Here is a 25387-nt window from a genome sequence, read left to right on the forward strand (position 1 = left end):
GAGAAAGTGAGCAGGCGTGTGCTGGAGCAGCTGGCGACTAAGCCCAGGAGGACGTGACCTGCTCTAATACCAACTGTTGGAATTAGGGTTGCACAGAAACACACACAGCTTGGAGAAGATGAAGGAAGCTCAAGGCACACAATAGAGAGTGTGTTACTTAGTGTGCAATGGAAAGATAGATAGCCCTAGAGTGATGGGCGTATATACAATGCACGGGGGAAAAAACCTCCTAAAGAGGGAAAAAATGCCCCGGCGGTCCTAATGTGTTCACACACATCACTACCACATGTATATGGTAACACCACACACCTCCTCGTCCGAAGAATCTGTCAATCACTATCTGTCCTTGCCCGACACACCTGGCTACGGCTTTGACTATCCAGGTAAGTCTTCTTCCTCTATCGACTTACCGTCCTCACAGTGCATGGGTAGAAGAAAAATGTCGGAGAAGATGTAGGATACCATAGGTGAAACTTCAACAATCATCACCTCTCTTAAAGCTTCTCTACCACTTATTCCCCATAGCAAGATACAACGTTATGTGTTCACTGAGCAGGCCGAAGCGCTGCTGCGAATGTGGGACTTGCATGTGGTGGTACAAGCTACAAGAATAGACTTTGACACGACTATAATCAAGCAGGTTCTTGATTCCTTCAATGCCGAGGATGGCAGTGCTGTTGTCAATGGTATGAAAGTCACAGTAACTCCTGACAATATTGCTTATGCTTTCAAAATTCCCAATGAGCCAAAACCAACTATAGCATCTGTAGAATAGATAAGGTTGGCTCTGAAAGAGGATGAAGCAACCAAGAAGAAATGAAAGGCTAGTGCTCAAGGGGTTCTAGTAGCAGGACTGGATGTCCCCTCAGCCTACATAGTAGTTGTTGTGGCCATTAGCCTAAAGAACAACCCTACCTATGTGTCAAAAAATCTATTTGCATGTTACTTGCAAAAAGATTAGACGCTACAGCTAAAATCAACAGATTTTATCTCATAATGTGCTCCAATAGACTGCCAACAAGCTGAAATCTCAAATTGTATTCAAAGCTTGGTATGTCTTGAAATTTCTATACAAGACAACTACTCCAGATGCTCATTATCAGGTACGGATGGATTGGAGTCAGAAGCCCATCCCAGAGACTAGCAATGTTGAGCTCTCTTCAGATGAGGAGGCTCCAGGCAATCATTTGTTGGCCCTAACTAGACAAAAAAGGAAGGCCACACAGGTGGAAGCCAGTGGTTCGAAGAAAACAAGGATTACATTGGCCAAAAGCACTGCTTTATTAAAGCAACTGGAGAGTCAGGTTAAGTCTTTGCTCCTAGTAAACTTTCAACAAGCCAAACTTCAGCCCACCTGAAGAACAGACTCCAACACAAACCAGTGCTGGGAAAGGCCAGCAAGAAGAGCAGACTCCATCTGACACCATGCTGGAAAAGATCAGCAAGGAATGTCTAGTGCTGAACAGGTGGTGGTTCACACTGACAAGGGAAGGGATCCAGAACCTGCCAGTCCAGCCAACAAAATTTCTTCCAGTGAATTGGCTTTATCCCTAGTGAAAAAGGACAGATTGCAGCAGTTACAGAATCACTCTCTCAAAGGACGACTAATTCTTCAGAAACCTGAAGGCACTTATGGAGACCATGCAGAGTGATTTGCAAGACAAGCTTTCTGAATATAACAGTGCTTTAGCAAATCAAGCTATCCAGGACTATATTGATAAGCAAAATGATCTTGATGAGGATTCTGAGAAAGCAAAAGAGCAGGATGAGGAAGGGGAGGACAAACCAGCAGATAAACCTCATGATGATGATCATACTCCTCCTTCTCCACCTGTGGGCTCTGGTGTTGGTGGATCAGCGGCCACTGGGGGCAGTCATCCCAACACGGACCAGCCAGACCAGCAGTCGGGGGACCAGTGGACTGATGATCAGCAATCAGGCAATGGGCAGACGCACAACATTGGAGACTCTCCAGTACACCAGTCTCACAGCACAGTCAAGATGAAAAAGGCAAAGCCAAAGCTGTGAGACTGAGACCTTGAAGGGTGATGAGCAACATTCATTACAGCTCATCACACTAAACAAGAGATTGAGACATCAGCAAGCTCCTATTACTAAGATGTATTTGGAGGATGATGTTCTTATCTCTGATCTGGAACACTTTCAAAGGCTCTATGTCGGAGCCAGAGAAATGATTCAGCATTGGAAATTAGTTGCCTTCCATGATCAAGAACTGTGTCAACTGCCTGAGCATCCCAGCAGAATCCAACTGCTAGAAAGGGTATCTGAGTGGGCACTGACTTCTGATGATAGGATAGTCAATCCACACTGGCAGCGACAATCCACTACAGACCGACATTCTCTAGGCCTTGAACTAGATCCACTGCTTGGAAACAGGCCTTCATACAAGTGATGAAGAAAGAGAGAAATCAGTTGAAAGAAGTTGTACTTCAAATGCAAATTGCCATAGGAGTTTTGGAGCAAAGGGTGCAGGCTATGATTGAAGATCAAACTTCCAGCAGTAAAGGACCTTGGACTCAAATGACAATAGGGGAATAGGCAACTGCTCTCCAAAGACTCTTTCAGCTAGTCCGAGTTACTAGGAAGATGATGCAGCAGGAGAACCAGGCTGTACTCAATTTTCTAAAATTTGTGCTTGTTTCATCAGTTCTCCTGTATGCATTGCCTGCTAAAGAAGCTGAATAGCCCAAATTTTTCCCAGCTTTGTATCCTCGGTATCCGGAACCAGTGGATCGTCTCACCTACTTCAAGATTACTGATGAACTTCAGGACTGGTATGAGCGATCCATTGTAGAATGGAAAACCTGGCAAACCCTGATCAATGATGCTCTTAAACTGAATGATGCCATGGAATTGCAAGGAGAAATGCAGAGGGTCAAACTCTATATCGGAGAGTGGAAGATCTAGCTCCGTGGTTTAACAAAGATCACAAATCAGTTGCTTCAACTGACTGTGGAGTCTTCCAAGATCCCTGAAAAGGATATCACTGCTAAACCAAGACTGGGGCCACAGTACATAGAGATGGCAGAGATTCTCTTTGAAGCAAGAATTAAAACAAATCAGCCTCTTCCGCAAGGATGGATCCACATAGCCTCGCATTGTCATAAATTGTCCAGAACCCCCGTCTGACAAAGGGTAGACGCACTCTGTATGATCCTGACACCAAAACTTACAATCCTCTCATGCCTTATGAATTTGGGATGTCCATTGAAAGGCGGGATGAGCTTGAGCAGGAGGCCATTTACAGACTTATCCAGAAGGACAATGCTGGCACTGGGACTTCTCAGGCACTAGCACCGAAGAAGGGCAAGAGGAAGCGGGCTCAGTGGAAGGATACTGAGTAGTTCCATCTCAGAATGAGACGGTGTATTTTCTAGTGATTGCCAAAATGGAATTGGAGTTGATCTCTTCAGACAGCTGATTCCAGTGTTAAAATGCAAAGCTACTGGTTATGTCGTCAGTTCGGTTAGTGAGACTGGAACAGAGAGCTGACTGGGCTGAAATAGATAACTGAACTGGAATATTATACTGAAGCGAGAGACATACTGAAAGACTGGAAAGAGTATTTGCAGATTCAGATTAATAGCTCAAGGACAACCAGTATAGTGTATAATGGGTTTAAGCTCAAACGGTTACAAAAGCAATGATTATAGAGTGAAGCTAGAGGTGAAGAACTCATAACCCGAGAATTCTTAGAGAGCTAAAGCCAAATACAAGCAACTAAGCTAAGAACTGAGGAAGCTCAGAACAACTAAGATGCCAAGAAGCCCAATTACAATGTAACGGGTCTTATTTATAGCTCCCAGGGGTTACTGCAATAACTATCTGCGGCAATTACTGTTGGCGTGACTAATCCACTGTTCGGCCTTCTAAGGGACTGAGGAGAGCATCAGAGACTAGATTGACGAGAGCATATGCAGCCTTGGGAGGACTGCAGAGGATGTGTTCGCAGGTTTAGTTTCAGGAATCGCGAACAAAGCTCTGGATTTTTGACACTCTAGTGACTTCAGCTATGCTCTACGGAGTTCAGTTATGGGAACCCTCAGTAGACCATCATGGGAGATCTGGCAACACAGATGGATGGAGATATATGGAGAGGCCTTTGGTCTCTATGATCGCTCGGATGATTCAAGCTAAGGCCTCAGTGCCGCATGAGATTATCCAAGGCGAGCTAGCCCCCCGCCCCCCCTTGTGGTTGAGGTATTGACTAGATCAGTATCCTTTATACACATTTTATGGGTTCTCCCCAGGAACAAATATGATCGTCTTGCCATGGAGTCATCTCGACAACTAGCGCTACAAGGCGATACAACATGTTGGTATGGACAGATGACAGCATGGTTTCAGTCACATGGTTTCAACATGGATAGATTGCCTACGTTTCAATACTCCCTCGATGCACCCTCCCTATCTCTCACACGTATAGAGGTCACCCGACTCATACGGTAGGATTTGATTTAGCTAGATACCAGGAGCACATGGATACAGCGGACACAGGAGTAAGGCACAAAGATGGCCTTCTACAAAGAGCATCTTCTCTAACTCAAGGAGGACGATTTTGTGACTAGGCGTGCATACATGGATACACACTTATCTCATGGGATATGATGCGCTATTGGGCAGATACACACATCCTCACATTAGCTCTAGATCAAGACTGGCCGATTTTGAGGGGTCAGCAGGGGCCAGCATATGTCACCTATGTAACTTAGAGCCAGAGACAGAGCTGCACTACACATGTCATTGCCCGACGTACTATGAGATACACGGCCACTTCCATTGCATGTTCAGAGAAAGTTTCGGACCATTTTCTAGAGTCATGAGATACGAGGATCAGAGATGTCTCGGATTGTTTCTGCTAGAGCTGCGTAGACTTAGGGAGAGCTTGTTGAGGACATCAGGGGAGAGCCAGAGGAGCGGTCATCACAGCAGATCTCAGAGCCCACCCACACTAGAGGTACGTTGCTTGACCGAGCCATTGAGCTAGGCAGATCCAAATGCCCGCGACCTTGGGGTGTCTCCCACCATCGACGAAGGCTGCAATAGAAGATACACATCACTCTAGCTCGACATGCAAGACGCCCAACCAGAGTACTGACCATGGAGGAGGTTGATGAGATTCGACAGCGACCGATGAGAGATTCCATTTGAACCCCCCCCCCCCCCCCCCCCCCCCCAATATCTCGTCTCAATTCCGAATCAGCTTCATATTCATTTCCTTAGTGTCTTAGTGTTAGTTATTTGTAATTTCCGTACTCAGACATGATATCAGATTCACCAATTGTAACTTTTTGGTCTCATAGATCATTTTGGCCTTTCGAAGACGTTAATATAACATTTCATTTCTCTCTCTCTCTCTTTTGTAACACTTTCAAATCCTATACAAAGGCTCACATGAGTTCATTGAGGACCCATGTGGGAAGAGTAGTAGCCTTTGCCCCTGTCTCCTCCTCTCTCCTCTTCTATTTCACATGTATGTGTAGTACTCCGATCTAAGAGGTGTGTATGTCGCGTGGTCTCTCATTATCTCGCACTCTCTTTGCTCACGGTGTCTCGTGTTCTTTCTACTCATTTACACAAATGATCATCGTGCAAACACACATGCAAGGTATGCACAATTTTTTGTTCTCTACACATGCTGTTTCGGTGATTTTTGTAGGGTCGCTATGCTTCTGCAGGCAGCACTGTCAATTGTATACTTCTATGAGTCTATGAGCCTATCGACAAGGCACCTCAACAAACTTTAACAAAAAAATCTTAGGGCGAGGGCTTTCGCTTGGAACAAAGAACTCTCTTAGAAAAGTACACACCATCCCAAAGGAAGCCCTCGATATAGGCTCGGTACCAAGGCTAAGGAGACCGAACCAACGGAGGTTCGGAGGGTCGTCCTCCACCGCAGGCTCGGTCGGTGATCTTCCTTCCCCTTTCCATTTTATCGTTTTCGTTTTCGTTTCCGCTTTCGCGTTCGCAGCAGCATTAGTGAGAAGGGCGATAACTTACACACACAGAGGAAAAAGCAGGTGCAAGCGCCGCAGCGTTTCGGCATAGCCAGGAGCTTGACTGCTCTGAGATTTCCACGTCCTCATTCCTTCTCTAGTCTCGGTTTTCATCTGCGTAAAGCGTAACCTAATCCCTCTCCACCCTCCAGAAGGTCTTTTTGTGTGGATATTTTCATGTGTCAGATGGATGCTCACATGGACCAGCAAACTCTCTTCAATCCTGAGAAGTCCTCCGCCGTCGGTGATGATGGCTTTGTTTCATGCCTTCCCTCTAAAGCGGACAAATCCCTTGCAGCGCCATCTCCCAATGAATGCGGCAAGAAGAAAAGAGTAATGCTCAATATTTTCCATTCTGCAAATTGAACCGTGTTCCTTTTTGGATTTATTAGTTTCACTGCAACTTGATTTCTGGATATGGCATGAACATGCTGTTTTACATTACTCCGCATTGTTTTGTTTTTTTACGCGATGGCATGTTACACTTCTGTCATTCAGTACTTTCAAGTTATGTGAAAATGTCCTTTTTTGTTGTCAAAACATCAGTGTTTTCTAATCAAGTAAATAGATAGATGTAGGGCCGTTCAGAAAGTCTTTCGTTGGTTGTCTATGATTTACTGCACTTGTTTTTGCGCACAATCTAATTACATGATTTATTATTTATGCGCTTCAAATATCTGGCATTGAAGGTGCAGAGGGCAGCCAAATTGAAACAATGCAAGATGGATGCTCGCCGTGAACAATGGTTATCACAAGGTATTTTGGGTTCTATGGTGGAAGAAAAACTTCATCGTTTGTCATCTCCTCATTCAAAATCTTGTATTTTTGTGCATCAGTGTCCAGTAAAGTTGTCAAACCCGATAGTTGCGCATCAAGTCGTTCATCAAGTCAGGATGACAGGGATGAGAAAGAGATGCTTCTGCAGACAGCACCAGGGGAACTAGACATGGGCACTTTGGTTGACAAGGAGGGATTAGAGGATTCACAACTCAAGCGGCGACCAGTAGGATCCACCTCCGCTCATGAGATAGGGCACTTGTGGTCAGAAGCACGTTTTTGTATTCAGGGAGGCTCGCTTTTGGATAAACACAAACCCTTGACCCCTCAACAGAGCACAGCATGCTCCAATGCTGGGCCTGCCAAACCTTTGGATCATAGGGAACAAGAGCGAAAAGCTGGTCAGGCACGAAGATTGGATGCCCCGGGAATATGGTCAACCAGCGATACTAGCTCGAGCCAATCCAATAGTAGCCAGGTGAGTAGTAGCAGCGACGATGAGAATGACGAGGAGGATTGGGAGGCTGTTGCCGATGCCTTACATGTGCAAGCAACTGTTGATGATGTTAAACCAGTGAAGCCAGCAGACCAGTGTTCATCGTTGAATAGGCCGGGGGAGTTAAAAAGCTTGTCAAGCTCTGGCATGGACAAGTGCATTTTGAAACCAGAGAGTAAGTACAGATCTGGGAATTGTGGATCAAGAACAAGGGCTGATGCAGGCAGGGCCTGGCGACCTGACGATGTCTCAAGACCCCCAACACTGCCACGCTTGTCCAAGCAGCACAGTTTTCCGCTCCAGTCAGGCCCTTCTTTGTGGGCGGCCTCACATGGAAGCGTTTGGGGCCTGCCTCCACCTCCTTCCCATTGTCCTATCTGCACTGAGGAACTGGACACCACGGACTCTTCCTTTGTTCCCTGTTCGTGCGGATTCCGTCTTTGCCTGTTCTGCCATAATCGGATCCTCGTTGGAGATGGGAGGTGCCCTGGATGTAGAAAGTCGTACAATTCTGAAGCTGTGTTGAAACTCTCTCGCACTTCTAGCGTGAGGCCAAGAGTATAGCATTGCTTTTGGTTTCTTGTTGGGCTGATTGTTCAGCTTTATTGGAAGGTGCTGGCTAGCATTATGTCTCACATGCTAAACCAGAGGTGAGCTACCTTGTAATGCTATGATATGTTGTCAGAAAAGGTTTTCTCACGCAGTGCAATCTGAGGTTAGTGATGACTAACTTGTTTTTGATTGTGTGCGTGGCTTCAGTGCATTTAATTACTTTGAGTAGTATCAAGGGCGGGCTTTCATTGTAAATTTTTGGACCTACTATTTAATCAAAGATTGAACTACTTTATTTACGTGCGTTTTGTGCATAGTACCTTAGTTACTTGCTAGCCTTTATCTCTGAAATATTATAGTAGCAGCAAATTGATTCTTCTGGAAAAATGTTACTCAGAAAGGAAAGTGGAGACTGAACATGAAGAAGTCCTCTGTTTGCAACTTACATTATAGACAAAAAGTTCCACTGTTTTTTTTTTCACTTTTACTAGCAGTCCTCGTTTGCTTTCGACTTGGAGATTCACGATTTTGAAAGCCGCATTGTTGGTAGTAGCAAGTTGCTGAGGCCACAGTTGATGATGAGGGTTGATGCATCTACTTCATTGACAATGTGTCCTTCAAATGGATGTAAATGCTTCATGCTTTTAGTACAAACATTTGCAAGCATCAAGTGGGCTATAGGTTTATCAGTTTGTAAATGAGCATTATGTCATATTTCTCAAGGTTGATGAGGTTTGATGCGTTTAGTTTGCTGGTAATGAGTCCTGTGTGTGAATGTAAATGTTTCATGTTTTTAGGACTATCAAATGCAGCCATTGCTTGGGTATTACCAGATTTTTAATGACACTATTTTTTAGATGAAGTTGCATTTTCAGCTTTAGATGGCTGAAGTGCTTGTTAGGGATGGTTTGGTGTTTTCATAGCTGCCTGCCATGAAGGATTTTGCCACCGAATATGAATGCTTATGTTCCTCATGCTCGTTCTGTGTACATCACGGTGAAGACTGTGTGCAGTTTTGGATCTCCTCTCCCACAACTGTACATGTACAAGCTAGCATATCGCATTATGTAATTTGATGTCTATGGACATAACTTCTGTATCCTTAGACAGGATGAGATGTTTGTAGACAAGATCTATGAATGGAATGCCATTCAGCAAAATTGAAAAGTTGTGATCATGAGAATATGGTTTGTAAAGAGGTTGTGAGTCAAAATTTTATTTTCATATTCCAGAATCAGTTGCTATATTTGGTAAAGGAATTTTGGTCAATTACAAGTGATACTGTGGGATGACATGATCCTGTTTGAAAGTCGAGAACATGATCATGGTGAATGTAAATTGTGTGTTTTTAATAGCAATTTTTCTTTTATAGAGCCATTAAACTACGTTCTTTATGAGAAAGTTCTTTCTTTTACAAAACCTCCTCGAAGGCCGTCTCAAAGCTCTTTTAAAGATTCATGACATCTCACAGCAGATTTGGCAAGTCCATTGGTAGTGTCGTGCAGGAACAAATCAAAGAATGAAGCTAACAGGTTTTCTATTTCCTTGGATAGTTAACATACTTATGCATGTTATCTGTCATAGGGCCCTTAAAACATGTTTTGACAACTGCACTGAGAAATCCTCCCTGTTGTAGAAATCATAACTGTGAGTCACACAATTCTAGAACTAAGGATGAAGGCTTGCTTGGATGTTATCTATACCCATCCAATCAGTTGAGAACAAGACTCCAGCATTGCACCATATTGTGTATAGCGTGAAATAATGACTTCTTAAAGTTAGAACTGTTGAGTAGCTATAGGTGGTGCAAGGGATGCTAGTCCCAACAGCAAGAAGCACCTCTAAAGCTTCGTTGTAAGCAACAACAGACAAGGAAGGATGGAGGTGGGACAATGGCAAGGGAGGGATGAAAATGAAGGAGAGGGCATCAGGTATGGTGGGTAAAATTAGATCGCCTGTAAATCTAAGTGGTCACATTGAAAGTGTACTTTTTCAAAAATTCTGGATCTATAAATGGGTACCACTCCTATCATCAAAGACAAGGTATGATATTTTGCTTAGTTTTCGTCTTTTAGTCAGTATAAGCAAAAAGAAATTATGAGCTTGTAAGATGTTTATGCAGCCTTGTAGTTTCCTTTAATCATATAACATGATACATACCACTCCTCGTTGTCCTGCCAAGCGCCTCTGGACCACTAGACCACTGACACAACCCTGGTCCATCAGTCAAGTGTGCACCAAATATGAACCAAAGACCAACTGTAGCTGTAACTGCCTGTCTAGTGCAAGTGACTGTAACCCTGCTACAGCCTATTCTCTCAAGATAGAGTTTTTGATGCCGAAAAGCACGATGTGTATGTGACATGTGGTTTGCAGCACAGGGACACAGAGGCAACGCATTGAGACATACTTCTACTGGCCACAACCACAAAGCTACCGAGCATCATACTGTCAACATAGATACTATGACTACAAAGTAGTAATAAGTAGGCAATTTAGTTGAACAATTTTCTTCTTAGCATTTATTCTTTTGCATTTCACAGACAGGCAAGTCTGCAAAGCAAGTTTCAGTGTATGATGGAATGATTTTTCATCGAGCATGAGTTGAACAATTTTTTTCTTAGCATTTATTCTTTTGCATTTCACAGACAGGCAAGTCTGCAAAGCAAGTTTCATAGTGTCTGATGGAATGATTTTTTATCTCAGTTGACAAAAAAATCTCGCATGCGCATTTTTCTGTGAGGCTAGTGATGTTGAATTTATTTGATCAAAATTTACACTTGAAGCCCTGCGGTAGGGTGTCTGAATTCTTCATCTGTTCTCAATATTTACAGGTTTTACTTTCAAAAGTGTATACACAGCTTGTAATTAACTTTATGAATGACAAAAACGCCCAACTTCGTCATCTTCATCCATGCATTTAGTGCAAAGGATTTTACATCTCTACCACAGCTCGCCCCAGTATCTTGCCTTCATCAAGTGCTGCATATGTTTGATCAGCCTCTTCCAATGTGCACTTCTTTGTAACGGACTCTTTTAAGTCAAAAACTCCAATTTCTGCGAGTCCCACAAGCGCCGGCAAATCCTTTCTAGCTCTCGCTCCATAAGAGCCAACTATTTTTACCTGACCATCTCAAAATTGGAGACATTGTCAATAAATTCCGGCCAATACGAATCAGAGTGTCTGGTACTCTGAAAACTGGCAATTTGGTCAAGCAAAAGGGATCTAAATTGAACCCAGAGTCATCAGAGGGTGTAACTCAGCAAGAGAGGGATGAAATTTACCTGTCTTCGAACAAGTCGAACCAAGTCTACTTCACCCAAGGCACCCAAAGGAGCTAGCCCAACAATAACAGCTTTCCCCCCATCTCTAATGGCCTCGATACATTGAGCAAATGTCTTTCTATTTCCTAGCGCTTCAATGGCTATGTCCACACCCCTGCCACCAGTGATTTCCTACAATCCCAGCGAACAACGGTTAATTTATCCCAGTTAAACGGCTTCACATACAAAAAGCATCATTAATAGCGATGCAAAGCTGACCTTTATCCTCTTCAGAACATCCTCTTTAACTCCATTTATTGTGTGTGTGGCACCAAGAGCTTTGGCCTTCTCCAACTTTTTGTCATCAATATCAACTGCAATAATTGTTCTTCCTCCAAAGGGTCGAGCTAGCTGCACACAGCTGAAGCAACAGAGGAAAATATATGTAAATAGCAAACCTTCCAAACCGACACACATACACACATTGCTTGAGAATATTCAATGCAAAGACACTCAGTGTTGTGACCTGGATCCTACACCTCCAACTCCAATTATAGCTACCGTATCCCCTGGTCGCATGTCTGCCGCATTCTTCATGGCCCCATAAGCTGTAAAGACGGCACAACCAAGGATGGCTGACTCGCTGAAAGGCAGAGACTCTGGGATAACTGCAAGTCCATTAGCCGGAACCACGCAATACTCAGCAAGACCACCCATACTGTACATGTGGATAGGCTTTCCTGAATATGCAGGAAACAAAGAATCCTTAGCATCAATATGATATGCTGAAAAAACCCTGGGAATACCCGATAGCTTTTAATACCTAAGTGACATAAAAGAAGTAAGAACCTTAGACACACCATGTTGTATAGTCAAATCGATTTAATTACCTGTGCTATGTTGAAACAAACGTGTTTCTCCATCATATAATGTGCCTTTTCCTCTACTGTAGTGAAAAAAGGTTTCGCATAAATCTTCTTGGCCCTACAAAACAAGTGGAGAAAAAATGGGGAAACTGATGCAGGCAACAAGGAGTCAGAATCAAACTCTGACGTATACCTTCACACAATAAAAGCATCCTCCACATGGCATAATAAAAGCTCCGACGACACGTGATCCAAGCGGAAATCTGATGAAACAAAAATTATGAACTAAACTGAGAATTTCTGTACTAATATGAGGCACGCACTAGAAATAGGAAGATCCAAAACTAGCCATAAGCTAGAGATGATATAAAACACATTAATCTGTCTGTCTCACCTCTTAATGGTGGGTTCATCCGTAAGGTGGCCATGTTCCACTACCTCACCAGCTACCTCATGGCCTAACACTGCTGGAAGCGGAAAGGGCTGGTCTTTTTTTATTATGTGCAAATCCGAGTGGCAGACTCCACAAGCTACACGAGCATGTATGTAGCATTAAAGCGGGGCTCAAACATTAATCCTTCAAAAAGCTGGGCTTAAAACATCGAACGCAACCTCTCTGATGATCCTTTTAGGAAATTAAACAAAACTTGGTGCTTCGAATTGTTGACAATGCTGCACTTGCTACAATACAAGATACCTCAAAGCCTGAAGGCAAATTACAACCGCTGGGCTTTTACATGCCAAAGGTGACAACCCCAGTGATGCATGATTACCAAAAAAAGAGAGGATAATGTTACAAGCAGGATCATGCGCAGGCCAACGCACGCACATGAATGATTTTTCTTAACCAAAGGGTCTCATCTTTGCAAACAGAGGCCTATCATACTCATGTCCTTTGTGTATGAGATATTGGCTGCACGGCTGCAACCTTTCTTGCCCATAGATCTCTCTCTCTCTCTCTCTCTCTCTCTCTCTCTCTCTCTCTCTCTCTCTCTCTCTCTCTCTCTCTCTCTCTCTCTCTCTCTCTCTCACACACACACACAAGCACGCACACACACAGATCAGTTGATCGGGAAAGCACCTTTGGTTTTGATGAGGATTTCGCCAGCTTTGGGGCGGGGCATGTTGATGTCCTCGATGGTCATGGGGCGGCCTGGCTCCCAGAAGACAGCAGCACGCATGGTGGACGGCAGGTTGCCCACTAAGTGTTGCGAAAGCCCCTCGCGCTCACTCCCTTTCTCTCCCGTACTACTACTCATCCATCGTACCTGCTTGACTCCTGACCACCTGCCCTGCTTCGCCACGAACCGGGCTGCCCTTGCCTTCATCTCTGTCTCTCTCTCTCTCTCTCTCTGGTCTCAGAGCTTCCTACTTTGTCCTGTTCGTATTTAAATTGGCGGAGCTTCGTTCCACACTCCTACCGCGCTCGGCACTCTTCCGGATAAATTGGGCGCAACTTTACATCTTGTAATGCTTTAACCTTCTAATTTGCAAACTTGTTACTTGGTGAGACGTGGCATTGATTTTTTAATTTATTTTTAAACATCGCTGCCATGAAAAGCTCTAAATAAAAACTCCACGTGAAAAGCTACCAAGTGAATAAAATAAAAGAAGCACTCTTTGTTGCTCAATTGCTCTCAAAAGCAGTTCGATATTCTCTACAAGCAATTTGCAAGTTCCCTAGAAGCAGCTCGGAGCTTTGTCACTGCAAGTTTGTCTGTGTCCACTCTTTGCAAGCGGGAGAGAGAGAGAGAGGGAGAGAGAGAGAGAGAGAGTAGGCTATGATGCTAGTAGGCGATGATGGCTTTGCTCATGCATGAGCTTTAATGGAACCATCAAACGCGGAACCTACTGCCTTCTCATCCTCTAATCTGTGGTGCTGGAAGTGGAAACGCCCATTTATGGTGTTGGAACACCCAGCTAGATGTATTGGCACCCTATACCTATTCACATGAAAGCGAAGAGCCATTAAGAAAAGCCTACCTCGTCGACATGACGAGAGCATTCTTCAATAACATAGAGTCTGTAGGCCAAGCTCCTCCCTATTCATTCCAGTAGTACAAGGTCGACAATGTCATTGTTTGCCCCATCGGCGGAATTGGCCTTCTTTTGCAGTGAAGCCTCAATACCTAATTATAAGCCTACCAGCACCTTCTCCGCGTTGCGATCATAGCATCTTTGTGTGCAACAAGACCCAGTGGCCAGTTGAACAGTATGTTTGGCTTCAACTACCTTACTCAGCTCGTTTCTACAGGTGCAACTAGTTATGGCGAGCATTCTGCCGCTCCAAGTATAGCTCATGCAGATTCAACAACCCTGTGCCCTCGGCCATCCTCGAATGTTCATGAAAATGATATGCAGCAGGTCCCCATGCCTAATCCTCAAAATTCACACCAATTCTTTTCCGCGATGTTTGTACGTGCAGCAAGAAGCCGGGCAGAACTGGAAAGGAGTACCGGAGACATTTCAAGCCCTGGTTATATTTCGTAGATCATCAAGTTGGAGGGTATTTCGGATGCTTGCCGATGTGATGAGCACTCTCAAAGATCAGATATTTCGTGCGATCAACCCATGGCAGAGGTCTGTTCTAGTGCTACTAAAACAGAAGATATGAGATTTCAATCGATGATCAGTTGGCCTAATATGGAGTCGAATCACCAAAACTCATTGCCTTTGCAAGCCCGTTCAACACATTTTTTTGTTGATGCTATTAGGATGTTGGCGATGCAGACGGCAGAGACCGAAGAAACGGAAAGAGTAAACACCAAAGTGAACACGAGGATAGAAAAGCTTAGCACGATCGATCACACTAAAGCTTATGACACTTATTCTCAAGTAATTAAGCCAGCGGCTTCAGTGCTAGCTGCTTGCGCTTTTAGCAGAGAGTGTGAGGGGATTAGTGGCAGACAGCTCAATGTCGAGGGAAAGGCATTAGGGAATATTAATATTGCCACTAGTGCAAGTCATGGTTTGATGAGCCATTGGCTTCAGTCGCACTCCTCGTCCAACTCTGTTGATAGCCTATCTGAAAATTTGATGAGGCAAGCATTTCGAAAGGATCTATAGACAAACAGAAACATCTCTCATGACCAATTCAACGCAGAATATGGTGTCCGCGGGAGTTGGTTAATGTGTAGCTCCAAGGAGATGCAGCAACATTGCAGCGGAGGTCTAGTAGTCAATCATGCAGGTGCCTACGTTGCCGACCAGGATCAAAAGAATAGTCAAAGAGTAGAAGCGGAAGCTAATTCTTTTTTCCACACAAAGAGAGTTGATACTAGAAAAGTCGAAGAACACGGACTGCGAAGTAATGGAATTTTTGGAGACATGCATACCAATATGTCAGCACCTATTAGCCTCCAGCAGCACTTCACTGCTAGCAGTTCAACAACTGGGTGGGATAGCAAAACCTTTACAGACAATATGGCCAATATTGCGGCTTGTAAAGAGCTTCTCTTACTAAACCGCATGCATGCGGCAGTCAATGTGGGTGCAGTTGAGATTATCAACAATAGTATATTGCAGTGTTGCTCTTCAACAACTGCATACAAAGCAGGGAATGCTGGTGGTGTGGATTTGAACGCCCAGCGCCCAACAGTTATAACTGCTTCGGAGCTCCCTTCTTGCCAATAACCACGATTTCGTGGCGGATCCTATGAGCAAAGGTCTATGTACACAATAGCTATCGGATCAAGTTCAGATGGCTGCAGATGGCAGACATCAGTTTGGTATTGTAGCCAACACAAACCCTCATTTTCCCTTTGAGAAAAGCTACTCCAAGGCGGGCAATGAAAGTCTATTCACTTCTTCTCAAAGGTCTTTTGTCATAATAATCAATATCTAATTCTTCTAAATGATTTTCTTGTGTTAAACTGATCATTTAATATGGGGAAGTACAAGGGGAGAAAAAGCTAGAATATTGGTTAAGCTAGCAGACCGGACACGGTAGGGATCCAAAGGAGGGAAAATAGGGATCCAAAGGGGGGGGCATCTGCAACAGAGCAATGTGCAACAATGGGCTTAAAAGACCCTAAGGTTCAGCCCATTAAGACTTTCAAAATGCTAAGGTTCCAAAATTCAAAGGTTGTGTCCAAAGGTCAAAAGCCTAGGGAATTTGGATGCTTTGTGTGTGTCCCAAAAGTCTTTCTCAAGCCCTACAAAGGAGGGGGCGAGCCCAAGAAGTAGGGGATGAGAGAGAAACTCACACACACACACACATACACACACACACACGCACGCACACACACACACAAGCTTCCTTTGTACACAAGGGGAAAGAGGGACACATGTCAGCTCCCTAGCCCAGATGTCCACAAGGTGTACTAAAATCCTAGTGGATGGCCTTGGAGGTGGACCAATGAGAATTAGGCTAGAGTAAGTCTAGTTTAAATAATTTAAAAATACTTAATAAAAGAACCAATAAGAATTAAGCTCTCTAGAAGACTATTAGACAGTCTCCCAAGGGGTCCAATGAGCATTCAACAGCCCAATGGCTTGCCTGATTCCTATTGGCCAGGAGACAAAGGGATCCAATGAGAGTTTAGTTGCATTAATTAATTACTTAAAGCTCTCACAAAAGGGGAAAGGGGGACACATGTCAAAAGGCTATCACTTATGCTACTTAATTTCCATTGGCTAGGCCTGGGGAGGTCCAATAGGGTTGCAGCATGAGAAAATAGCAAGAGGGGTCGACCAAGAGAGAAAGGGGGCTGATTTTTCAAAGGCATTTATCCACACTAACACAAACTCATGTGTGAAGCAAGAAGACTCTCTCTCTCTCCTTCTCAAGCTTTAATGGAAATCTTATCACCTACTCCAAGCTTGTGAGAAGGGAGGCCTACACCAACAACTCTTTGCTTTGTGATGCAAATCCAACCAAGAGCCAAGCTTCAATGCATGCTCATCTCCTCTACCATGCTAATTACTAAGCTAAGCTATGCTAATATGAGTGATTATGTGAGGAGATGTACATCTTTCTCGTAAGAATACTCCTTCTTCCTCTCAATCTACTCTCATACCCCGCTAGCTCTCACCATCTTCGAAGGTGTGTGAGGTCTTGGGTGTGAGACCGTGAGGGAATTGATGTTGTGTTTGATAAGTTGTTTTGCTTAGTGCATGAAGTTTCCATCTTCATTGCACTAGCTAGTATTGATGTTGTGTTTGATAAGTGTTTTGCTTAGTGCATGAAGTTTCCATCTTCATTGCACTAGCTAGTAATTAAGAAACACAAAGAATTGTATTGTTTAAAATGTCTCTCTTGATGGAAGAAACCATAATACAAAGCCTTTGGAGGGGGGACCGTCGGAGGGGGGACCGTCTCCATGTAAATCCGGTCCTCAACTGTTGTCAATAGCTTAACTTCTCTCTCTTTTGAAGTATTGTTCATGCTATCTAACTAGGTGTTATACCTTTTGTTGCTCTCTCCACCCAAGCACTCTTGTTATTCTCATTAGGAATCTATTCTAATGAAATGCTCACTATGTTCATGCTATTTTTTGCTACACACAAGTTACTAGGCCATTAAATGTTACATTGGTATCAAAGCACAAGGTTTCTCTTTTCTTGCTCAAGAAGGGAGGTCCTCAAGCTAGCTATAAATGGTTGGTATTATTAATTGCATGTGAGTAAATAGAATAGGGATTTTTCAGCCTTGCAGTGCGCCTGCCTTCGTGCAGATAACGGGGCATCACCGTCGAGAGCTATGGTCTTAATAGTGGAGTCCTATGGGGCTTGCCTACGGCTTAACCACTATTGAGCTATTAGAAGCTTGACAGGAGCCGGTGTTGTTTCGGTGTTGAACGACCCTCTCTTCTATTCATGCAATTAATGGTATTCGAGCCACGGGTACAGTAGCTTGAGTGCTTTTCTAAAGGGGTAAAGAGGAGTAGCAACTAGGGCTTGAAGTGCCAAAGTACACCTAAAAATTTTACACCTAAAAGTTGTTGGAATGGCTGACAATAGTAAAGAGAGTGAAATTAATGTTGATAACTTTGATTTTGCTAATGAGCAGGCTACTAATGATGCCCCTATGCTTGTTAATTACCTTGTTTCTAGGCTTCAACAAGCCATGGGCAATCCATCCCTCCAAAGTGAAGTGCAATGGCAGCTTCGTGCTCATGGGATTCTCCAAGATCCCACCATGACAAGAGAGAACCTAGGAAGCCTCCTTGTGAGACTTCCAAAAGAGGTCTCTCTTCGATTCGAAAAGAAGAAGAGGATCCATACGAACGGCTCAGAAATTTTCTTCTTGATAATGCATCTCATTCCCAAAGGAGAATTCAAGAGCCCCCACCGAAGGAACGAGAAAGAAGTGAGTCTCCCGCCACCTCGTCGGAGATGGCTCCACGAAGACGGCGGGCTAAACGCTCTCCATCACCTCCAAAACAGAGAAGACCATCGCACACTTCTCCACACCATAGTTCAAAGAGGGATGATAAAAAGCAAAAGAAGAAAAAGGCAAGAAAGAGGACACCCTCTTCTCCATCTTCTTCATCCTCTTCCTCTTATGAAAGTGATGGTGAAGACAAAGAAGATCAAGGCAAGAAAAAGGTGAGAAAGAGGTCACCCTCTTCTCCACCTTCCTCAAATTCTTCATCTTCTAAAGAAAGTGATGGTGCAACCTTTGAACCATCACAAAGAAGAGTCCATAGGATATCCTATGCCGCGTGGAAGATGTCGTCCAAGCTCAAGAAGTTCAAAGAGGGAGGGAAGAGCATCTCTTTCCTTACCTACGATAGCACCTTTGGTGCTACAAACAAAGTCTTGGCCTTTATCCAACAATCCGATGGGGCGTTTGGAGATGAGGGCTTCAAGGAGTCCTCTAAGCTACACCATGTAGCTATGCACTTTCAAAAGTCCGCCAGGAAATGGTGGTCTAGCCTACGGGCCAACGATGAAGCTCGACAAACAGGGAAAGCTTTAAGAGCTTCCATTATGAAGCAATTTTTGGCCACCGATGCCAAAGACAAAGTAACTCACCGAATGGCGAAGCTTGAAGCTCTCTCCCTATGAATCCATTCACAAATATGTAGACAAGTTTTGGGACTTACAACTCAAAGCCACAGTCTTCAAAAATTTGGATTTTGGAGAGCAAAAGCAACAATTTTGTGCGGGCTTAACTGAAGAAATGGTGGAGTATGTCAACTCCCAAAGGCCACGCACCATATTAGCAATTATACACCATACTATGGTGGCTTCTCGAATCAATTTCCAAACAGGGGCTAAAAGAAATTCTAAGCCCATGAAAAACAAGGGTTCCAATGAGCCTAAGGGGAAGGACAATGTCCAAAAGTCTCCTAAGGGCAATTCCAATAAAGGTAAGGAGAAGGGAGTTTACAAAGGCAAAAATAAACTCTCTCCTGAAGAGCTTGAGCGTTATCGTAAGGATAACCGATGTTTCAAGTGCGACGGGCAAGGGCATGCATACCGCGCTTGTCCCCAAAAGAACACCCGCCATGAGCCTCCTAGAGCTACCTTGGTTGAAATCCAAGAGGAGGAAACTCACCACAAAGGATCTCCTCTATGCCATGCTTGGGGAAAGGTAAGAGAACATGATGCTTTTATTCTCTTTGACCCTGGTTCTACTCACAATTTCATATCCACATAGTTGGCCACCAAGCTAGGCATACAAGCCTACGAGATGGGAGATGTCCTACCCACAGATGGTGCTTTCAATGGGCAAGAAGCTTCAGTCACTCCCTTAATCGAGAAAGTGAGGCTCCATGTCCAAAGCTATGTGGACAAAGAGGACTTCTTTATCTCTCCTCTCAAGCATGAGGATGTAATCCTAGGGGCACCATGGTTTGATTGCATTGTTGCCAATGTTAAATTCCCTAAAAGGAGAATCTCCTTTAGGTTCAGGGAAAAAGATATGTACATAGATGTTAAGGAAATGGGTAACACTATACCCATTGTACGTACACAAGCTTTCAACAAGTCAATAAAGAGCTCTATTTTTGTGTACATGATTTTTGTTAAAGATTCTCAAAATGAACCTAATGCTTTAACAAAAGAAAATATAAAAAAACACAAAGAATTAGAGTTATCCAATTTTCTCAAGGGGTTTCAAGATGTCTTTATTGACGACATCCCTTGTGAGCTACCTCCTAAACGAGGTAATGCTGACCATGCAATTGAACTTCTTCCAGGAAGTTCACTGCCTAACAAACCTCCTTATAGAGTTTCTCAAGCTTAACAAGAGGAGATTATGCGGCAAGTGCATGAGCTAGTTGAGAAGGGCGTGGTTAGGCCTAGCTCATCTCCATTTTGCTCACCTGTGCTATTAGTGCAAAAGAAAGACGACACATATCGTATGTGTGTCGACTATAGAGCACTAAATAGGATCACTATCAAAAATAGGTTTCCTGTTCCACGCGTAGAAGACTTGTTTGATAAGCTACAAGGGTCCACCTACTTCAATAGGATTGACCTAAAAAGTGGCTATCATCAAATAAGGATAGTTGATCAAGATATTGTAAAGACCACATTTTGCACTACGTTTGGTCTTTACGAATATATTGTCATGCCTTTTGACTTGATCAATGCACCAACCACATTCAACCGCTTGATGGAGAAGCTATTCAGGCCTCATCGAACCTTTACTGGAGTGCTCTTTGATGATATGATCATCTAATCTAATTCATTAGCCGAACACAAGCAACACCTCCAGGTAATATTTCAAGTTCTAAGAGAGAATAAACTTTATGCTAATCGAAAGAAAAGTGAATTTTTCTTGCAAAAGATTCAATATTTAGGTCATATTATCTCTCAAGATGGCATCCAAATGGATCCATCAAAGTTAGAGGTAATAAAAGGATGGCCTAAACCAAGGAATCTTCATGAACTAAGAATCTTTATAGGTATGTGTGCATACTATAGATGCTTCATAGAAAAGTTCTCACTAATAGCAGGACCATTACATGACCTAACAAAGAAAAACGTTAGGTATACATGGTCTGACAAGGAGAACAATGCTTTCAAAAATCTTAAAGAAAAGCTTATCTCTCAACCTGTGCTTACACTACCGGATCTCTCAAAGCCATTTGAGGTCCAATGTGAAGCTTGTGGTTATTGCCTTGCAGTTGTTTTGCTCCAAGAAGGGCACGCCATAGCCTATGAAAGTCGAAGGCTCGACCGTGTTGAGCAAGCTCTAGGCATATATGAAAAGGAACTCCTTGCAGTTCTACATGCCTTAGACTCATGGAAGCACTATTTATTGGGGACTCCTTTCATTCTGCAAATGGATCACCAAAGTCTTAAGTACTTCATGACGCAGATCAAGCTCTTTGATAAACAAACGAGGTGGGCAAATTTCCTTTCGCAATTTCATTTTCATATTGCTCACATTGATGGAAAGCATAATCAAGTAGCCGATGCACTCTCAAGACAGCCGAGAGTGAATGCGGTTTCCATAGCAACTCGCAATGATCTATCTTCAATGATATATGAGTATGCTATTGATCCCGATTTTAGAGATGTAATTTCAGCCCTTGCATTGGGGAAGAAAGAGGAACCATTTATTTTAGAAGATGGTTATCTTCTCTATGGCAATAGACTATGTGTTACTAACTCACTACGTGAGAAAGTAATGTACGAATCTCATGCTCCTCCTTATGCAGGGCATAGATGGATTCAATCTACCTTAAAGGGGATTTAAACATATTTCTATTGGCCTACCATGAAAGCAAACATACAAGAGTATGTTTCTAAATGTGTGGTATGCCAAAAGACAAAGTTTGATAGAGGGAAGCAACCTGGATTGCTTCAACCTTTGCCAATCCCTAATTCACCATGGAAGAGCATATCCATGGATTTTATCTTTGGATTGCCTAAGTCTATCCATGGGAATACGGGAATATGGGCAATAGTAGACATGTTCAGTAAACAAGCTCATTTTATACTTGTCAAAAAGACTATCAAAGCCCATCAAATGGCTGTTGGGGTATAGGCATCTGTGCCTTGCCCGGCCGCCCAGAGTCTGGGCGCCCACTGACTTGTATACCTTATACATAGCATAAGTGTATAGGGGGCTGCTCACTCTTTGAGTCTCCCCACCCACATCGTGTGTGTCTCTCCTTCTCTCTCTCTCACTCTCCGTCTGTGGTGCTCCCCGATCCCCTTCAATTGGTATCAGAGCTATGGTGACCGAGGAGAGCACGACGGCTTTGAGAGCTTCGAGGCGATAGCTCGCTCGCTCTCGACGGTGGAGTTCGATCGTGGAGTTTCACGGAGAGTGATTTTAGCTCGAGGAGCATTCTCTTTGTAGCTTAGGAGCTTGGTGTGGTCAAGCTTGGTCGAGGAGGCGGTTGCGGCTTCCTTGGTGAGAGGAGCTTTTGAGCTCAGTGGAGCTCGTTAGAGAAGTGCTCGGCGGAGGAGAGCTTGACATTCGAGTGCTTGGATGCTGTTGTGGCAAAGCTCTTGCGTTGGAGCTTGCATTGAGAGGACATTGCATCATGCAGAGTGGAGCAGGAGCAGGTTCAAGACTATGTGCAGCTCGTTTTTGCCATTTTCGGGCTCTAAAACACATTTTTTTGCGTAGCTCCGTCATACAGAGTCAGATGTACATGATCCAGGAGTCTAGGTCAGGGTTTTGGCACGCTCCGGACGCGATGGTGATGTCTATTTTCTGAAATTATGCTTTGAATTACAGCAGGTACAGCAGCAGGTTTATTTGTGCACTTTCGGGTCCCAAAAACACTGTTTTTGGTATATCTCACACACACGGAGTATTTTCTGCAGCAACCAGCAAATTCATAGGTGTACACAAGTTTTTGGATATGCATTTGTCCAGAGAGCCACTCATGCGAGAGTGAGCTATGTTGCCATGGTCTTGGCGGTTTATGTATGCCATATATGGATTTGTGTATTTGTTTATGGCTGAGATTATTTGAGATTTGGCTCAATTTATAGAAGAAACTCGTTGGATTTTATCCAGGTTCTCGCCATAGCTTCTACGTATCCGTAGGTTGCTCTTTGACAGTTTAGTGATTGAGTTTACTCCCACTTTGACGGGTGATTTTCAGTTATCATTTGGTTGGAGTTTGGAGTCACTTGTGTATGCCCTTGTGTGCTGTATTTCGTATTGCGCATAGCGACAGATCTTGCAAGGTTTTGCGAAATGTTGCTATAGTTATCTGGCAGACATTTGGTCATCGATTGAAAGGTATTTTGGCAGCAATCATCACTCACATGCATGTCATTTGAGGGGCCGTTGAGTGGTACTCCGGCAAGAGCGGGTATGCTCATATGTATGACTTTGTGAGGTGATTCCGGTCGAGTTTATTCCCGGATTGGCCATTGTGGCATATATTATTGTCTCTTTGAGGTTTACAGTTGAGATTTTGCTCCAGTTACAAAGGAGACTCTGCCAAAATTTTGTCAGATATTTATGCGCGATTGAGTCATATTGACTTGTGATTTTGTGCAAGGTTTTGCACGGTTATTGGTGCAACTTTGCATCAGGTTTTGAGCCATATTTGCAGACTTTTGTTGATGCGATTCGAGCCAGTTTAGGGCTGACTTGTATTGACATTGTGGGAGCTCTATTTTGGAGTGTGTCTCACAGGTTTTACATTGTGTTTCTGGCCATATTGGTATACAGTTTTCAGGTGTTGTTGGTGAGGTGGTTTTGCTTTCTAGTTTGCTACATTGTGCTCATGGCAGAGACAGGTGATCGATCAGATTGTGACCTCTCACAGATGCGCATGTTTGATGGGTCAGACTTTGCGGCATGGAGAGAGTGTATGCTTGATGCATTGACACAGCGAGGGTTGCATCGACCATTGAGTGGTGATGTAGGTAGACCTTCAAACATGTCTGACGATCAGTGGCAGGAGCTAGAGGAGATGGCACTATCTATGCTCTCTTTGCACCTTGCGGAATCTGTATATGCTCTTGTTATGTATGAGACTACTTCGAGAACACTTTGGCGCAGATTACATGATATGTATGATAGATCTGAGTCATCACGGACTCGTGTGAGACATGTACATTCACGAGCACGCCGACAGGTGACATGTTGGTATTGTGGTCATTCTGGACACGTTAGACGGCGTTGTTTTCGTCGTATGCGACATCGTAGGAGACATGGCAGTCTCAGAGATGTATGTAGTGATGCCATGGACTCAGTTGCTTTGACAGTTGAGGCACATGTAGTGTCGGAGTATACTAGTGACAGGGATGTCACTTTTACCTTGAGCTATGTACGAGATGCTATACATGTGGATAGTGCACTCCCTTCGCAGTGGTTGCTAGACGCAGATGCTATGTTTCATTTCACGCCGCATCATGCATGGTTTTGTAGCTATTCTAGCGGGATGCTTGGCAGTGTACGTTTGACCGATGGATCGGTGCATGCGATAGCAGGTGCAGGAGATGTGAGACTGTCATTACCGAGTGGTGCATCTTACTTGTTACGACATGTGCGCTATGTACCATATTTGACAGTGAGTTTGATCTCGATTGGTTAGCTTAGAGATTGTGGATGTCAGATTTCGCTACGAGAGCAAGATTTTGTGATGCATTTGGGTTCGCTAGTGATTGCGAGAGGTGCCAGGAGTGGTACAGGTTACCCATTGCATGTGGATCACGCGAGAGACGGTGTTGTCTCTGTGATCACGCAGCCAGGTAGAGAGCGAGAGAGCAGGCAAGTCTCTTTTTCTTGTGGGTTGCAGGATGCTTTGCATGGAGTGCAGAGTAGTGAGCTCGTTGTGCACACAGTTGGGGCACGACTTGAGCAGTCACACAGAGAGGTGACAGAGTCAAACATGCATGCTTTGCTAGTGACTGAGCAAAGCAGAGAGTCAGTTGTGCGAGATACTTCTATGCAGGATAGACAGGTAGAGCGGTCTTGCTCTAGTGAGTCACGACAGGAGGACGTTGTGCAAGAGTCTATGCATACGGAGTTAGAGCATGAGAGCTCTAGTGAGTCACAACAGATTGAGTGGTCATGTTTGCAGTGGATGATTGCAGAGGAGGCTGAGATGTCAACGATTATGCAGTCATTCCTTTCTATGCTCGACAGCGAGCATGGGGATATAGTTGTGCAGGATATGTCTTCCAGCAGACACCTAGAGCAGCTGGTTTGCTCTGAGGTTGCACGACAGGTTGATCCGTCTTTTGTGGACAGTCAGGAGATGCATGTGGTTGACACACCTTGTCAGTCAGAGATGCCTACTGCCAGGGATATATATGTTGATGCATGCTCTGTAGAGCTAGCAGGGCCCACTAGCATTGCATCGGCATTCGATGGTCTCATGTATCAGATGTTGATCTTGAGACCAGATATCGCAGCTGCAGTGGGAGCATTTGCAGTTGGGGTTGTCAGTCGTTTGTTGACTGATGATGGCATAGTGCATGAGGGAGATATGCAGGTATTGCGTACATACTTGCAGTACGTGTGTGGTACGTCTGGTGGT

At 44.0% G+C, this 25387-nt stretch overlaps 2 protein-coding genes across 4 annotated transcripts; one reads left to right on the forward strand and one right to left on the reverse strand.

Annotated features, from left to right (window-relative positions):
- Positions 1–5969: 5969 nt before the first annotated feature.
- LOC147435117 (uncharacterized) lies at positions 5970–8141 on the forward strand. 2 transcript variants are annotated; one of them, XM_086491463.1, is made up of 3 exons: positions 5970–6350; positions 6713–6773; positions 6854–8141. In XM_086491463.1, the coding sequence occupies exons 1-3, from the start codon at positions 6195–6197 to the stop codon at positions 7852–7854; spliced, it is 1218 nt and encodes a 405-aa protein (XP_086347589.1). In that variant the 5' UTR covers positions 5970–6194; the 3' UTR covers positions 7855–8141. The 2 variants fall into 2 exon arrangements, with proteins under 2 accessions (XP_086347589.1, XP_086347588.1); XM_086491462.1 differs by having other exon boundaries at positions 5971–6350; positions 6707–6773.
- Positions 8142–10573: 2432 nt separating this feature from the next.
- On the reverse strand, positions 10574–13385 carry LOC147435118 (GroES-like zinc-binding alcohol dehydrogenase family protein). 2 transcript variants are annotated; one of them, XM_086491464.1, is made up of 8 exons: positions 13054–13385; positions 12367–12502; positions 12166–12235; positions 11997–12090; positions 11633–11846; positions 11386–11527; positions 11128–11298; positions 10574–10966 (listed from the first exon to the last, which is right to left on the reverse strand). In XM_086491464.1, the coding sequence occupies exons 1-8, from the start codon at positions 13298–13300 to the stop codon at positions 10778–10780; spliced, it is 1263 nt and encodes a 420-aa protein (XP_086347590.1). In that variant the 5' UTR covers positions 13301–13385; the 3' UTR covers positions 10574–10777. The 2 variants fall into 2 exon arrangements, with proteins under 2 accessions (XP_086347590.1, XP_086347591.1); XM_086491465.1 differs by lacking the exon at positions 12367–12502 and having other exon boundaries at positions 13054–13187.
- Between the last annotated feature and the right edge of the window lie 12002 nt (positions 13386–25387).

Source organism: Adiantum capillus-veneris, chromosome 19, assembly GCF_014529385.1.
Source record: "Adiantum capillus-veneris isolate H3 chromosome 19, ASM1452938v2, whole genome shotgun sequence".
In the NCBI taxonomy this organism is placed as follows: domain Eukaryota; kingdom Viridiplantae; phylum Streptophyta; class Polypodiopsida; order Polypodiales; family Pteridaceae; genus Adiantum; species Adiantum capillus-veneris.

Coding starts and splice junctions, on each gene's coding strand:
- LOC147435117 (XM_086491462.1), top strand. CDS start 6,195: ATGTGTCAGATGGATGCTCACATGGACCAGCAAACTCTCTTCAATCCT. Junction 6,351..6,706: donor AATGCGGCAAGAAGAAAAGA/GTAATGCTCAAT, acceptor CTGGCATTGAAG/GTGCAGAGGGCAGCCAAATT. Junction 6,774..6,853: donor TGAACAATGGTTATCACAAG/GTATTTTGGGTT, acceptor TTTGTGCATCAG/TGTCCAGTAAAGTTGTCAAA.
- LOC147435118 (XM_086491464.1), bottom strand. CDS start 13,300: ATGAAGGCAAGGGCAGCCCGGTTCGTGGCGAAGCAGGGCAGGTGGTCA. Junction 12,236..12,366: donor GATGAACCCACCATTAAGAG/GTGAGACAGACA, acceptor TTGTTTCATCAG/ATTTCCGCTTGGATCACGTG. Junction 11,528..11,632: donor GTTGGAGGTGTAGGATCCAG/GTCACAACACTG, acceptor CTGTTGCTTCAG/CTGTGTGCAGCTAGCTCGAC.